Here is a 17,258-nt window from a genome sequence, read left to right on the forward strand (position 1 = left end):
TCTGCAAATTTTTTCCTTTTCTTTGTCTTTTTTCTTTTTCTTCTCTGCAACATGATTCCTCGTAAGATGGTCAGTCTGTTCCCATACTGTCAATGCAAAAGGGAGTAAGACTTGGCCATAAATTTGGCATACCTACTAGCCAGTCCATCTCCTCCACGTTGTCTCCATATAAGCCATGGCGGCTTTTCCCAAGAAACTGTTTTGTAGTAACAAGTGGAATGTGGACATGTAGCAAGGAAACAAAGAGGAGAAATGGCCCATGCTTATTTCTGAAAGAAGAAACCCAACATTACAAAGTATGCTATACAATGACATGCATTTCTATGCTATCTGATAGGTTACACTGTTTCAAAGTAGACGCTAACTTTGGAAAACAATCAACATGAAAAGGTTGAATTCCTCAGACCCACTCCTAGTAATGCTGGTTTACAAAATCCCAAGCACTCAGATGCTCTGAGAATTAAACCTTTCCAAATGATAGTTTTATTACCTTTCAATATAGGAAACTGCCTCCTTTAGCATCTGATGGGCTGTTCTTTCCAAAACCATGGGCTGTTCTGTGATTTCGTGGTTTCTCATCAGGATGCAATTCCAACGACGCACAAACCCAAAGCTGGCATACCAAGATGCGAAAAACAGGAAGACAAGGCTGGCCGCCCCCACAACCAATTTCCAGGAAACAGAGATCAAACCAGAGGTCTTGCCAGCCGCAAGGGTGAGGATTCCCAAAGCCATCACCTGGGTGTACAGCCTGAGCTTTGCTCTCGTGGTGGCGTCCACTTCGGGGGGTTTGCTTGGCTGACAGTCATTTATGAGAGTAAATGGCATGCCATAAAAATAGTCAAATCCGTGGTTTAGTGGGTGATGGCAATGGTCAGTGCGTGACTCACAATTTACCCCCTGGTGCCACTTTCCTAAAAATCAAAAAATATATATAGACCAGAAATTTAGAATACTCTAACACTCATCACCTTCTCAGAATAATTTGGATGTTCCAATGAGAAGGAAGATGTACAAACAGAAACATGTGAACTAAGAAAGGCAATGAATTAATTTGATATTAGTGTTTAAAGGGATATACCATATGCTGTAAATACTAAGAAATGTATAAACGTAGTGATCATTATCAAGGAATTAAAGGCTTAAGATTTTCCAGAGCATTTGTATTACAAGCTCTGCGATCACAGAGCTTATAATATATCATTTACCAGTATTTTTTCTTAAAAGGAAACCTCTTGATAGTAAGTGTTGGGCTCTTGAATATTATAACAGATTAGCAGTAACTGGTTCCCTCCATCAATTATTAATTGAAATGACCTTAAGGATCTTTTTAATGGCAATAACTTAAAGCATTATCATATGGATGGAACACAATAAGCCCATATCTCAAACTCCAGTGGAATGTCCCTGAGCTGGGTTGTCAGCAGAGACATGTCTATTTTATGTTCCCCAGTCCCTTAGACAGCTCAAGTTCAGGTACAAAACCAGAAGGAAAAGCTGCAATGTACTGTTTGCCCTAATTTCCAGATGGAGGAGTTGCACTGGCCATGAGGCCAAGGCTAAGTCACCTTATCCTTCCCAGCACTCATGAACTGTCCGTGGCACCCAGGGGAGTGAATCTCCCTGGCAATGTGGAATATGACTTCCGGGGAGGAATGTAGACCTGGCATCGTGGGACGGAGAACATCTTCTTGACCAAAAGGGGGATGTGAAAGGAAATGAAATAAGCTTCAGTGGCAGAGAGATTCCAAAAGGAGCCGAGAGGTCACTCTGGTGGGCACTCTTATGCACACTTTAGACAACCCTTTTTTAGGTTCTAAAGAATTGGGGTTAGCTGGTGGTGGATACCTGAAACTATCAAACTACAACCCAGAACCCATGAATCTTGAAGATGAGTGTATAAAAATGTAGCTTATGAGGGGTGACAATGTGATTGGGAAAGCCATATGGACCACACTCCACTTTGTCCAGTGTATGGATGGATGAGTAGAAAAATGGGGGCAAAAAAAAAGAAAAAAAAAAGAAAAAAAGGCACCCAGTGTTCTTTTTTACTTTAATTGTTCTTTTTCACTTTAATTTTTATTCTTATTACTTTTGGGTATGTGGTAATGAAAATGTTCAAAAATTAATTTTGGTGATGAACATACAACTATATAATGGTACTGTGAACAATTGAATGTACACTTTGTATGACTGTATGGTATGTGAATATATCTCAACAAAATAAATAAAAAAGAAAAAAAAAGAACTGTCCTTGGAACCTGTAGGAGTCTTGTCCCCACACACTTCCCTTTTTACATTTAAGGAAAAAAATATTTAGAGACGGTGAGTTTTGTGGAGAAGAAAATAAATGCAGGAGAATTTCCCACCTCAAAGCTTTCTACCTTTTGGACCACAAAAAACAATCTTCCTGCAAAAATAGATTGAGCGTGTGCAATGGAAAATAAATGTTTATGGAAGCAACTGATATTCAGGTCTTTAATCCTGGTGAACACAAGAGTAAATCCATCTATCCAGTTAAAAAAATATTCTGCTCAAAGATTGGGAGATGCAGAAAACTCCAAGATGTCACGCACAGTGACCCAATGGTGGCGAGTTATTAATGGAACATTCCAATTAGTTCAAGTAGCTAAGGATCCTTGCTTTCCATTATAGGATGGGAAAGGCAAATAAAGGTAAGAGTGTAGACCTGTATAACACCCTTGAAAAAGCCCTTGAGGCTGGGGTTTAACTGCTATTTCTAAAATATCAGGAATTTCTGAAGGGGAGAAACAATGCTTAATACCCCCAGCCAACTGTACCCTATAACAGGGGAGTGTCCCAGGATGGAAATCTCCCTGGAAACACAGGATATGACTTCTGGGGATGAGCCTGGACCCGGCATCGGCATCGTGGGACCGAGTACATCTTCTTGGCCAAAAGGGGGAAGCAAAATGAAACAAAATAAAGTTTCAGTGGCTGAGAGATTTCAAATGGGGTTGAGAGGTCACTGTGGAGGGTATTCTTATGTGCTATATACGCATCCATTTTTAGTTTTTAGTGTATTGGAATAGCTAGAGGGAAATATCTGAAACTGTCAAACTGCAACCCAGTAGACTTGATTCTTGAAGATGATTGTATAACTTTCTGTTACAAGGGGTGACAGTGTGATTGTGAAAACCTTGTAGATCACACTCCTTTTTATCCAGCATATGGATGGATGAGTAGAAAAATGTGGACAAAAACTAAATGAAAAATGGAGTGGGGGTGGTGGTAGAATGATTTGGGTGTTCTTTTATACTTTTATTTTTATTCTTATTTTGGAGGAAGGAAAATGTTCAGAAATTGATTGGGGTGATGAATGCACAACTATATGATGGTACTGTGAACAACTGATTGTATACTGTGGATGCCTGTAGGGTATGTTAATATATCTCAATAAAACTGAATTTAAAAATAAGTGGAGGTGCTGTGGTTCCTTGTGACTGGAGTAGCAGCTGTGAGGGTGGGAAGAGCTTGCTGAGAAGTGGGGAAAGCCTTCCCCTGACTGTAGGGTTGGGGCAGACCATGTCATCTTTCAGCCTCCTTCTCCTGAGTGAAATGAGGATACTACTTTGAAACTCACAAGCTGTGGAAGTAAGGAGGTGACAAGAGAAGTACCCAGAGCTTGACAGCTGGGCATTAACCTCTCCCTCCCTCCCTCTCTGTGCAGAAAAGCATTTCCATGGCAGGCCTGAGAGTGCTGTCCTAATAAAGGCCAGCATGGAAGGCGGGCTCTTGGCTGGCATCTGGGAACTTGGCTTTCAGAAGGTTCCCTAACTGATAAGAATGGCTCATAGCCTGTTTATGAAAATAACGTGGTTTATGCAGAATACCTGCTTCCCTTTTGGGAGTCTGGGATTTTCATAGGTGCTAAGCAGAGGATTACTCCATGACCAGCCTCCAATAGAAAAAGCCCTGGGTGCTGAATCTCTCATGAGCATCCCTGGTGAAGGACATTTCACACATGTTGTCCCAGCTTGTTAGTGGGGGAATTCAGGGCATCCTGTGTGACTCCCTGAGAAGGGTCTCTGGAAACATGTGCCCGGTTTTCCCTAGAATTCATTTTATGTGCCTTGTCCCTTTGCTGGTTGTGCTTTGTATCCTATTGCTGCAGGAAAGCATAACTGGGAGTATAGCCATATGGTATGTCCTCTGAATCCTAGCAAATCATCAAACCTGAGATGGCCTTGGAGATCCCCAAGCACACCTTCCCTGATAATGAGGGCAGCTTCTGACCTTCCCTGAGCCTGTGATGTAAAGCAAGGAAGTGATTTTTAGTTCTGTGTGTTTGGGAATGCTGAGAGGCAGTTTACTGAAAGATAACCTCTAAGAGGTTTCTGTTAAATTGGAACAGGAGGAGAGTGATATGCCAAAGGAAGGCAAGAGGCCAGTCTCCCAAGATTTTGAATTTAAAAAGAACTCTTCAATGACGGAGCCTAAAAATCACAAACAACCCAAGTTGGATCAGACACCAACTTTGAGCTTAGAGAAGGATACAATGACTTTCTTTACATTGGAGAAAAGCAGGCTCTTATTGATTGCTGATCTCCCCAACCTTGAACAATGATATGAGTGTCCCATGCCACCAACCTATGAGGCCTGTGGTGTAGCCGTGCTGCTGCAGGATTCTTGCAAAGGTGGTTTCGTTCTGAGGGAGGCCCCCTGAGCCTCCATTCCACTGCAGGGCCCGATATCCATTGGTGGCTTCCATGCCTGTGGAGCGTATCAGAGAAGGATGATTTGCTGGAGGAAATTCTGCTCTTGCCCCCTCCCAGGGGACCATTGGTGGTGTCTGGGGAAATGTTGGGTTGTCACAACTGGGGCAAGTGGTGCTACTGCTTTCTAGAGGATGGAGGCAGGGATGCAGCTCAGCATCCTACAATGACCAGAATAGACCCCCCTGACAAAGAATTATTCATCTCCAAATGTCCCTAGTGCTGAGTCAAGAACCTCTGTCCTAGAGCGAATTTGGATTCTCGGAGCTTTCTTGCTCTTCCAGCCTAAATGTCCATTGATTTGGGGGTGGATCAATATGGAGTGGAATAACCATGTGCCGGTTTGAATGTATTGTGTCCCCCAAATGCCATTATCTTTGTGGTCTTGTGGGACAGACGTTTTGGTGCTGTGCGGTCGCAATTGATTCGTCTGGGGGGGGGGGTGGCGGCCGGTTGCTAAATCCTAGGCTCTCAGGATTGCTCGGCGGGTACCGGCGGCGGGCCCCCTTTCCCGGAGGCGAGGGCGAGGCGGGGGACTTGGCCAGGTCCCCGGCGGAGGCGTGCAAAGTATGGAGGGCGGCGAGAAAGGAACAGGCGGGACACGTTTCTTTTTAGGGTGAAGAAACCAAGAGAGTTTATTAGGGGAGAGTACAAGCTTATAACGGGCGGTTTAGAGGGCGGGGTAGCTGTAGAGGTTAAAGGCTTGGATTGGTTTGAGAGGGCGTGGAGGTTGTCTTTGGTTGTTGGGTGTTGCACAATGATTGGTGCATGCGCACTGGCAGTAGGGGACGTTGCATTGTAACGGAGGGGTTGAGTGGTTAGACGAGGGAGGCGGTCTTACCCGGCAAGCTTCCTCCAACGGTTGGTTTTGGGTGAGGAATTGGTGCCTGCCTCCGGCCTCACCTTCTCAGGCCCGGGGGCTGTGGAGGGCGCTGTCACCCGTACCCACTACCCTCCCCAAGGGTGGATCCGGTCCCCCGGCCGAGGCCCGCCAGGTTGAAGCACGTAATCAGTATCCCGCAATTCCCCCTTCTTTTCTAATTAAAGGAAGAAGCTTACCGGAGAGGTCCGCTAAGGGATGAGGGAAGGGGAGGTCGGGGAGGGGAAAAGGGGTTGACGGTGGCTCAGCGAGGCTGGAGCTCGGCGTTGGTGTGGCGCCCGGCGCTCGACAGGGGCCTTGCTGCTTGCGGGATGGACGAGGGTGGGGGTTTAAAGTCGAGGTTCAGAGAAGCTGGAGCTCGAGGTTGGTGCGATGTTCAGGCGATCGAGAAGGGCCTCGCGGTCGGCGGGTTGACCGGTGGCGGTGAGGTCATGGAGGGTTGGTTGTCATCTCGGAGTAGGGAGCGTCAGAGGTGGCGAGTCGCTGGTACTGGACTTGCACGAACGAGGAAAAAATAGTATCTGTTTGTTTCCTTACAAGCTGGACAATTCTTTCGAGCGCAGGTTTCTTCGACTCTGGAGACAAAGGTGGTGAAAGGCTCACTCGGCTCCTGGAAGAGCTTGGTGAATTTGGTAGGCCGACAGGCGGAACAGTTGGCAAATGCTCGCAAGGCGATTACCCGAAGGATAGGCCAAAAGGTGGCAGGTACATTAATATAAGCAGATGCATTTATAAACGCTCCCGTGCCTAAGTAGGCTTCGGGGTGATGATAGACTCCAGTGGCTGCGTCTTGCTCGCTTTGCTTAGCTGCTTCCGCCTGGAAGTGAGCACGCCAATCAACAAACTGGCCGGGGTTAAGAATGGAACGGGCAAGCAAGGCCCAGTCTTGGGGGAGGCAAAAGTCCATGGCGAGATCCTGCAGTATTTGGGAAGCGTATGGGCTACCTAACCCGTCCTCCTTGATGGCCCTGCGAAGCTGCTTGATAGTATCTGAGTCAATGGGATACCAGTCGTACGGTTTCTGTGGTGTGGGGTAAGGTTAAGAGGAAAGCAGCGAAAAGCACGAGAGAAAGGAGGACGCGCTTGCAGAGGGCTTGGCGCGGGAGTGGGGGTAGGGGGAGCGTTGCCCCAAGGGTTGCCTTGAGGTGTAGAAGGCAGCCAGGGGTTGTTAGTCGGCAGGGTGGGAGGAGCGGCGGCAGCTGCCGGTAGCGGCTCCGAGGGGGAGCTCGCCGAAGGGGAGGCGGGAGTGGGAGGCCCCAAGCGTCGCGAGGCGGCGGCGCGGTGGGAGTGGCTAAGGCATAAGATGGTGGACTAGCCCCGTCCTGTGAAAGGGCGGGGCCCAAGCAAAGATGGCGGACTAACTCCGCCCTGTGAAAGGGGGGGGTAAAGCGCATGTGGTTTCCGGCCCGGCTTAGGGCTGACGTCATACTAGAGCACTTCCTCCCCTCAGTGGAAGAAGAAGGAGGAAGTTGCCATTTTGGAGAGGCTTAGTATTGCTTTGTTTTGGGGGGCGACTTCGAGCGCGTTGTTAATTTGCTCGACTAAGGATTCAGTGTCCGAACCGTGGTCTACATTAGTATCGCTGTCTGAATCTGTTGACTGGGTTGATAGGGCCTCTTTGGATTTAATGGGGCCTCGATCAGAGGGGGAGGGAGCCTTGAAGGCAGGAGCGGACGGTTATAAGGTGGGGAGCAAGCCGGAGGGAAGCGCTTGCTCTCATGTTCCATGGCGTTGGTGACCCAATCAATAAGGCGATCATAAGTGACGGAGGGTCCCAAAGGTGGCAAGTGGTGAGCCAGGGTTAAAGGGCAGCAGGAGGTCCCAGTATACTTGCAGCTGCCGGACAGACACCTTACAGCGATGTGTGTCTAGGAGACCAGCCAGAGTGCGAACTTGGGGTGCTTGGCGTGCAGATAGACGATTACCCATAGCGGAGTGAGAGAAAAGAAAAAGGGTGGTTGATTATTGAATAAAGAAAATGAGGTAAACCGGGGCCGCGGAGGCCGAAGGAGATGGTGAGAATAGAAGGCAGGACCCTCTAGTGGCGAGAGCAGTTTGGGGGGGCGGTCGCAAAGAGGCACACCGCGCCAAACAAAGAAACAAAGACACAAGGACCACAGCAAAGTAATGGAGGGGAAGAGGGAGAGCCACTGGAGAAGAGTGTTAGGAGGAATGCGGGGGGACATAGGAAGAGAAGACGAAAGGTAGTCGGGGGCAAAAGCTAGGTTAATGCGGGAAAGGAAGAGCGGCCCGGCGTGGAGCGGCGTGGGGAGAGGCGGCTCCAGAGTGGAGCGGCGAGGGAGAGGCGGCTCCGCGGGTGTGGCGAGGGAGAGGCGGCCTTACTTTGCAGGCGAGGAGAAGGGGAGCTGGAGAGGCGTCCGGGCGAGCGGGTGGTTTCACTGGACCGCTGCGTGGAGAGGACTTTGAATCCCAGGTCGGCTTTTAATCCAGGGTCGTGGGTTCGGGCCCCACGTTGGGCGCCAGTTGCGGTCGCAGTTGATTCGTCTGGGGGGGGTGGCGGCCGGGTGCTAAATCCTAGGCTCTCAGGATTGCTCGGAGGGTACCGGCGGCGGGGGCTCTTTCCCGGAGGCGAGGGCGAGGCGGGGGACTTGGCCAGGTCCCCGGCGGAGGCGGTGCAAAGTATGGAGGGCGGCGAGAAGGAACAGGCGGGACACGTTTCTTTTTAGGGTGAAGAAACCAAGAGAGTTTATTAGGGGAGAGTACAAGCTTATAACGGGCGGTTTAGAAGGCGGGGTAGCTGTAGAGGTTAAAGGCTTGGATTGGTTCTGAGAGGGCGCGGAGGTTGTCTTTGGTTGTTGGGTTGTTGCACAATGATTGGTGCATGCGCACTGGCAGTAGGGGACGTTGCATTGTAACGGAGGGGTTGAGTGGTTAGACGAGGGAGGCGGTCTTACCCGGCAAGCTTCCTCCAACGGTTTGGTTTTGGGTGAGGAATTGGGGCCTGCCTCCGGCCTCACCTTCTCAGGCCCGGGGGCTGTGGAGGGCGCGTCACCCGTACCCACTACCTCCCCAGGGGTGGATCCGGTCCCCCGGCCCAGGCCCGCCAGGTTGAAGCACGTAATCAGTATCCCGCAGTGCTGGTTAGATTTGCTTGGAATGTGCCCCACCCAGCTGTGGGTGGTGACTTCGGTGGGATACTCCTATGGAGGTGTGACCCCACCCATTCAGGGGGCCTTGATCAGTGGAGCCATATAAAACATGCTGACTCAAAGAGACTGGACAGAGTGCAGCTGTGAGTGATGTTTTGAAGAAGAGCAAGCTTGCTAGAGAGGAATGTCCTGGGAGAAAGCCATTTTGAAACCAGAACTTTGGAGCAGATGCCAGCCATGTGCCTTCCCAGCTAACAGAGGTTTTCCAGACACCATTTGCCATTCTCCAGTGAAGGTGTTGATTATGATGTGTTACCTTGGACACTTTATGGCCTTAAGACTGTAACTGTATAGCCAAATAAACCCCTTTTATAAAAGCCAGTCCACTCTGGTGTTTTGCATTCTGCAGCATTAGCAAACTGGAACAAACCACTTGGTGGAATACTATACAGCTGTGAAAAGGAATGAACCATAGATACCCAGATCAACATGAACATAGCTTAGAAATAGCATATGAAATGAAAAATGCACACTGTGGAAGAATATATTTACTGCCATTGAGATAAACTTCAAAAGTAAGGAAAATGAAAACATGTTGTTCAAGGATACATACCTATATGAGAAATCTGTAAAGAAAATGGTTAAAAAAATTCCAAATAGTGGTGATCTTTACTTGCCAGGGGACTCTTCGAAGATGTCGGTAATGGTTTATTGTCTTAAACTTCCACTTATCACATAACAATAATAATTTTATATTTCAATTAAAAACATTCTTTAGAAAATAAGGAATTGGAAGAATACACACAGACTTAACAGATATGGGAAACAGTGAATAATGGGGAAGTATCACTTTGGGTAATATATGTAAAATTTGGAATGATTTTAACCTTTTAAAATTCACAAGATATATGTGCCTTTGGAAAAACAATGAAGACTAAAAAAAGTGGAGAAACAAACAAGAAAAATGTGACAATTTCCAGGCAAAACTCTGTTCAAACTCTTGAGCTGGACACACAAGTCCTATAAGATGTGGTCGCAGACACATCTTTCAACCTGTCGCCATTGTCCTACATGCTGTCTGAAAGGGACTATGGAATCTCTCTCCACTTGCCAGCTCCTGTCTGTCTGTCGGGACTCAGCAGAGCTTACTTTTTGGGGAACGGCTTCCCTAGCCCCAACCCTGCCCTACAGAGATAACTCTATTTTAGTGCTTATCATACTCATAATTGCCTCTACCCTTCCCTGCTTTCAAGAACGTTCTCTTTGCTTATAATCAGTGTCACCATTTCATTGATTCTTTTAAGCTTTAGGCATTTATTCCAATTTCTTCCTCAGCATTTTGTTCATAGTGTCTCATAACAGACTCTACAGTTGTACAAGCTGGCTTCACATAAGTATATGACTCTACCACCCTCCCAAGATAGCCTACCAACACCCAGACTAAAGGGCATTACCAGCCCCATGCTCTGAGACCCTCTCTTGGCAACTCCTTGCTACCTCCCTAAAACCACTATCCTCACTTCTTACTCTGTGGGTTTACTTTTGCCTGCTTTTAACTTTACAAAAATGGGTCAAAGAGTATGAACTCATGTATATCTTGCTTCTTTGGTTCTATTTCACATTTGTGAGACCCATTCACATTCCCATGATTAACAATAGTTTATTTATTCCATTGGTACATGTTATTCCAGTGTGTGAATATACCCCAGTTTGTTAATCCATTCTCTTTTTGACTAACTGTTTCCAGTCTTTGGGTCTTACCAAAATACATTGCTATGAATGTTCTTGTTCCCATCTTAGAGAACATGCATGTTCATACATGTTGGGTACATATTTAGGAAGGGAATTTCCAGGTCATGAGGCATGAATGTATTCAACATAAGCAGACACTGACAACTTTCATAAGTAGTTGTACCAATGTATACCTCCACCAACAGCTTCAGAGAGTTCCAGTTGCTCCATATCCTTGTCAACACTTGATATTGTCTATCTTTTTCAACTCAGCCTCTCCAGTGGGATCGGTGGTGTTTGGATTATATTTTAGTTGATATTAGGGTATATCTTGAGCAGGTTATCACCATTTCTTGTCATTCTTGGAGTGTTCTCTTGGACTGTGGAACATGATCATTTCCCCACACATGGCCCAGTGTTTTGGTCTCCTATTCTCGATGTAACAAATGACCATAAATTTGGTGTCTTGAAACAATTCAGATTTATCCTCTTACAGTTCAGGAGGTCAGAAGTCTACAATTGAGCTGTGAGCAGGGTGCATTCCTTTTAGAGGCCACCTGCATTCCTTGGTTCGTGCATCACCCCCCTCTTCCTTCCTTCCTTGCATTTTCTTCTCTGACTCTAACTCTCCTGATTCTTATAAGGACCTTTGTGAAGACTTTGGATATGCCCAGATAATCTAGGATACTCTCCCCATCTCCAGGTCCTTCACTCCATCACAGCTGCAGGGTCCCTTTTGCCATATGAGGTTTTCACAGGTTCTAGACTTCAGGGCAGGGAGATCGTTGGGGACCATTTTTCAGCTGACCACACCCATCCATGACTTCACATCAAGATCTTTCCAAATAAATAAAGAATGAAAATGTCAAGCATAATCAGCCTCCAAAGGAGAGTTTCAGTATTCTGAATTCCAATTTCCACTTTTTTTTTTTTGCATGATTACATAAAACACAACATTCTTTACATAAGTACAAGAGAGATGGCTAAACTGCAGGTTATCATTTCACTGTTTCCTCTCTGTTACAAACAACTCTGCCCTATTCTCAGAGAGTGTGACTTTAGTGGGTGCAGATGGGATCCGCTGTGGGCTGAACCCACGATACTGACCTGACCTGAAAGAGTGCCTCCCCGTGAGGAATGCAGCTCTGCTTGGGGTGCAGAGGGGAGCAGCCGCCAAGTGCTGGGTGAGCTTCACCCCTTCCTTTGCAAGACGGTCAATATTTGGTGTCCTGGGGAGACCACACAAATATAAGTGTCAGAAAGGGGACAGGCTGGGTTTGCAGAACCCTTGTAGCAGATTGCATCACTATCATGTAAGTGATTATGTCAGGTGTTAGAATTAGTAGCAATCCTACAGACAGTTGGTTCAGCCTGCACAGAACATTATCCTACACAGAAATCCTTCTCCTGAAAGGAGTTCCCCTGGTCTCTGATTAATGGGAAATTTGAACCAGGCTTTAGAAAGTTCTTTTACCTTCATATTGACAATGGACTACCCAATAGCTTTCATTGGGCTTCTGCCCACAGCAGCCAGAAAGAGTAATTGCATGTGTAATATTTAAAGACATTGAGACTACCCATCCCACCCTCTTCTCCAAAGCCTTTATCTCCAGTTGTTCAACTGTGACCAGCAGACCCCTCAACTTCCTGCCTGTTCTGCTATCTAAATGAGCCACAGCATAACTGGGAACCACAGCTGAGCCTGTTATTTTAGACACTGCTTCCTGGAGCAAGTTCTGGGGTCCTGAGTACCTTTGTTTTAAAAGAATCTCTGTGTCAATTAAAATGGTTCTGGAAGCATTTGTCATCTTTGACTCATATTTTAATCATAGTCAACTAAAATATAAATGCTGCTATCACAAATTCCCCATTCTGTATTCATGTTGCTTGTTTTTAATAACCCAACTACGAGTTTATATTATTTTGGTAAATGAGTACATGCTTTACATGGCTTATAGATTTATGCTGATTCAATAATTGTGGTCAGTTTTGGCCCATTTTCACCAGTTTTTAAAACAATTATATCTCAAGTCTTATATCTAATTGTCTGTATAGCAGCATCCATCCAGCGATCCAGCCAGCAACCAGCGAGCCAGCCAGCCAGCGACCAGCCAGCGAGCCAGCAGCCAGGGAGCCGGCAGCCGGCCAGCCAGCCAGCCAGCAGCGAGCCAGCAGCCACCCAGCAGGCGCGAGAGCAGCGAGCCAGCCAGCAGCCAGCGAGCCAGAGACCCAGGCAGGCAGCGCGCCACAGAGCCAGCCGCCTGCCAGCCATGCAGCCAGCCAGCAGCCAGCGAGCCAGCCAGCCAGCCAGCAGCTAGCCATCAGCCACCAGCAGGCAGCGGGCGAGCAGCGAGCCACCAGCAGCCATCGAGCCAGCGACCCAGGCAGGCAGCCAGCAGCCATCGAGCCAGCCAGCCAGCGAGCCAGCGCCCAGGCATGCATCCGGTCATCCATCTATCCATCCTTCCATTCCATCCATTCATCCATCCACCCATCATCCATCTATCCATCCATCAATCCATCCATCATCCATCTATCTGTCATCCATTTATCCATCCATACACACATCCATCCATCCATCATCCATTTGTGTCTCAATCAATTATTTATCTCTTACAGATGTCTTTATGATTATCTAAGCTGGGGAACAAGATAAGAAATATAAAAATATATATACAGGGTTCTGCATCTATCTAGAAACCTTCTACAAAATCTTTTCCTCGTTTTTAAAACATATATTAAAACAAGAAAAAGGCTACTTTTATAAGACATAAAAATGGTACTCTAAAATCTTATTTATATCAATTTATATCACTCCCTTTCCCCCCTCATTATGTTGATATGCAATAACATTCCTAAAACATTACTCTTGCATCCCTTTCATTCCTTTATGCATTCTTTTTTTATATAGCACTCTAGCCTGCAAAATCATAGCTATTTTTATTTTTTAAAAATAGAAAGTATCAGAGCATCAGAGGGTGATGAGATGACATTGCATAAATGTGATTTTCCTAAGAGAAGAAACAGCCTTTCTTCCCATTATGTCCATAAAATGGGTAGGTACCATGTTTATTTATACAACTACATGGTGAGCTCCTCAATCTTCAAGGTGTCATTGGGTATGGCGCTGGGTGATTATCTGTCCAAGGGGCCTCATACCACAAGGAGGAAATTGAGTCCCAAAGAAGCACAAGGATGCGGATCAACTGTGCAGCTACTCAGCAGCGGCAGACGGGCCAGAGAGCTGGGATTGGGAGTTTCTCTTCCGCCCGACCCCACTGTTCTCCCGGCCATCAATGGCTACACATTCATTGCACCCTTAGTGGGTTCCCTCATGGGGCTCCCTCCCCAGGTGAGTTTCTGGGGTATTCTCCTGCTGGCATCCACTTTACTTCCATGCGAGAAGTGGGGAGTGCTCTTACTTAGGGAGAACCCAAATGAAGTTACTAGGAATGCAACCCTGTCCCAGAAAATGGAAAGGAGAGTGTTTGATGTCAGCTATAAAGAATTCTAGACCAGCCTCACTGTTGTCATACTCGAGCCACACTCCCTCTATCTTTGTTTGCTGGGGCTGCCATAAGAGTGTACCACAAACTGGGAGGGTCAGAAACACAGACCTGTGTTGTCCCACCATGCTGGAGCCCAGAAGTCTGAAATCAAGCTGTCGGCAGGGCCATGCTCCCTTAGAAACCTGTAGGAGAGGGTCCTTTCTAGACTGTTCCAGCTTCTGCAGTCTGCCAGTTGTCCTTGGGTTCCTTGGCTTATGGTTGCAATCACCCCATTCTCTGCCTCACACCAGTCTCTGTCTCTTCCATCTTCGCGTGCTCTTCTCCCTGGTGTTTGTTTCTGTGTCCGAATTTCCCCTTCTTGAAAGGCAACCAGCCCTCTTGGATCAGGGTTCACTCTAATCCTCTAACCCTCCAACACATCCTCTCCTTTGGCCTCATTTTAACTAATCCCATCTTCAAAGACCCTATTTTCAAATAAGGTGATGTTTATGGGACAAGAGTAAGGACTTGAATATGTCTTTTTGAGGAGCACGATTCAACCCATAACACTCTCTGTTGGAGACACTTCAAAATTTAATGATTTAGAACAGGGATTCACAAACTACAGCCAACTCTGGTACACGGCTTATGTTTATTATGCAGCTAAGAATAATTTTTACCTTTTTCAAGGGTAGGAGAAAAAAAAACCCAGAAAACAAAGAACATATGCAACCAAGAACTTACGTGGTCAACAAAGCCTAAAATATTTACTGAGTGGCCCCGTGCAGAAAAAAATTGCCAATTACACCTGACCAATTTACCACCTGGGCATGGCTTATGTGCTAGAAGAATCCCAAATATTTCATAGCAAATAAATTGGAAGATGATTTGAAGGATGGCTCTCTTGCTTTGAAACCACAGATAATTTGTTTATCCCATGTGGGTCTCAAACAAAAGATGTGTCTCAAATAATTGTCACTGACTTCCTTGACAACATTCTTTTTATTAAATAATCCCATTAACAACCAATCATCACCCCATCCATTCCCATACCTTTGAATTTATTCTCATTAACATATCTGAACATATTAGATTACCATTCTCCCGCCACTAACTTCTATCACTAGGCCCCCAATATTCTACATTATAAGACATGTATTTTACATTGTTCAGATAGTTCACATTAGTGGTAACATACAATAACTCTCCTTTTGTGCCTGGCTTATTTCACTCAGCATCATGTCTTCAAGGTTAATCCATGTTGTCATACATTTCAGGACCTCGTTCCTTCTTACTGCTGCATAGTATTCCATCATATGTTTGCACCACATTTTGTTTATCCATCCATCTGTTGAAGGACACTTGGATTGCTTCCATCTCTTGGCAATTCTGACCACATTCTCAGTAGGGGCTTATCCTGCTCTTGGGGGTATTTGGCAGAAGTTCAGTGGAGGCAGAATTCTGAAGATGAGTGCAATAGGTTCTGGTGGGAACACAATTTTCCTAATTGGGAGATGCCCGAGGGATATCGATGTGTCACATACTGCAACACCTGGCAACACCTGCTGCTGGTTGAATGATTGGGCCAATGCATCAATGACTTTAATTAAGAGAACATCTTTGCAGGGTCCCAGGCTGCCCTCCAGGACCTCCTGCTTGCATGTCCCTACACCATGGACAGGAGAAGCTCTAGAGACCCAAGAGGGTGGTGCTGCCTCTTAACGGGGTGCTGAGATGCAAACCTATGCTATTGTAGTTCTTTTAACCCAAACCCAAATCAACCATAGCAACCAACCCACAGGCCACAAAGGGGTTGTTTTAGATTTAAATTATTTATAAACTGTGGCTCAAAAGCAGAGATGGAATTGCTATGAAGTTACGTTCAAGCTTTGGATTCTCTTGATGCAAAACAAGGTATGGGGGCTGTGCCGGTTTGAATGTATTATGTCCCCCAAAATGCCATTAACTTCGATGCAACCTTGTGTGGGTAGATGTATCCATGTTGATGCACCCCACCCAACTATGGGTGATGACTCTGATTGGATAATTTCCATGGAGGTGTTACCCCACCCATTCAGGGTGGGTCTAAATTAAATCACTGGAGCCATATAAATGAGCTGACAAATAGAAGGAACTCAATGCAGCTGAGAGTGACATTTTGAAGAGGAGCTACAGCCAAGAGGGACACTTTGGAGAATGCACAGGAGCTGAGAAGAGAGGAGCTGCAGTTGAGCGACAGTGTGAAGACAGTTGTTGAAAGCAGACTCTTGCTCTGGAGAAGCTGAGAGAAGACAAATATCCCAAGTGCAACTAAGAGTGACATTTTTGAGGAACTGCAGCCTAGAGAGGAACATCCTGGGAGAAAGCCATCTTGAAACCAGAACTCTGGAGCAGACGCCAGCCACGTGCCTTCCCAGCTAACACAGAGGTTTTCCGGACACCATTGGCCATTCTCCTGTGAAGGCACCTGATTGTTGATGCATTACCTTGGATACTTTATGGCCTTAAGACTGTAACTGTGTAACCAAATAAACCCCCTTTATAAAGGCCAATCCATTTCTGGTGTTTTGCATTCTAGCAGCATTAGCAAACCAGAACAGGGGCCATATGAGCCAGCAGTTGCACTCCCAGGCTTATACTCAAGAGTCAGGGAAACACAGATCCATGCAAACACCTGTACACAAATGTTCACAGCAGCATGATTCACAATCGCCCCAAAGAAGAAACAGCCCAAATGACTGTCAATAGAAGAATGGATGAACAAAATGAGATCTATCTGTACAAATGGGATGTTAGCAGCCATAAAAGGGAATGAAATTGTGATCTGTCTGCAACATGGATGAGCTCTGAAGACATTGCAGTGAGTGAAAGAAGGCAAACAGAAAAGGCCACTGTTGCATGATTCTACTTATATGATTTGTCCAGAAAAGGGGGAATCTATAGAGACAGAAAACAGATAAGTATTTGCTTAGAGTTGAGTGTGGGGGTGGGCAGGGAGTGAACGCAAATGGGTATGCAGTTTCTTCATCGGGGTGATGGAATTGTTCTAAGAATCAGATTGTGGTGGTGGTTGCACAACTCTAAATAAACTGAAAAATCACTAAATCGAACATTTTTAAACTGGTGAATTATATATGAGTTATACCTCAATAAAGCTGTTTTTTTTTTTTTTTGGAAAAAACAATAAAGCTAACATTCATAGTACAAAAACCAAGATATTAGGGCTGCTGAATAGCATTTTGTGTGTCACCCATTGAAAAAAGACAGAGCAAACACAATCTCTGCAAGGGGCTGCCCAGACTCCGTAAGGATA

At 46.1% G+C, this 17,258-nt stretch overlaps 1 protein-coding gene across 1 annotated transcript in view; it reads right to left on the bottom strand.

Moving 5' to 3' along the window:
- Positions 1-17,258, bottom strand: part of ARSD (arylsulfatase D) — a 38,436-nt gene that overhangs the window by 16,985 nt on the left and 4,193 nt on the right. Inside the window, exons 3-6 of the mRNA XM_037824611.1 lie at positions 11,565-11,686; positions 4,612-4,734; positions 491-914; positions 133-269 (exon numbers count right to left, since the gene is read on the bottom strand). Coding sequence (XP_037680539.1) covers positions 133-269; positions 491-914; positions 4,612-4,734; positions 11,565-11,686 — 806 coding nt within the window. The remainder of the gene's footprint in view (positions 1-132; positions 270-490; positions 915-4,611; positions 4,735-11,564; positions 11,687-17,258) is intronic.

The sequence above is a fragment of the Choloepus didactylus genome (assembly GCF_015220235.1).
Source record: "Choloepus didactylus isolate mChoDid1 chromosome X unlocalized genomic scaffold, mChoDid1.pri SUPER_X_unloc1, whole genome shotgun sequence".
NCBI lineage: Eukaryota > Metazoa > Chordata > Mammalia > Pilosa > Megalonychidae > Choloepus > Choloepus didactylus.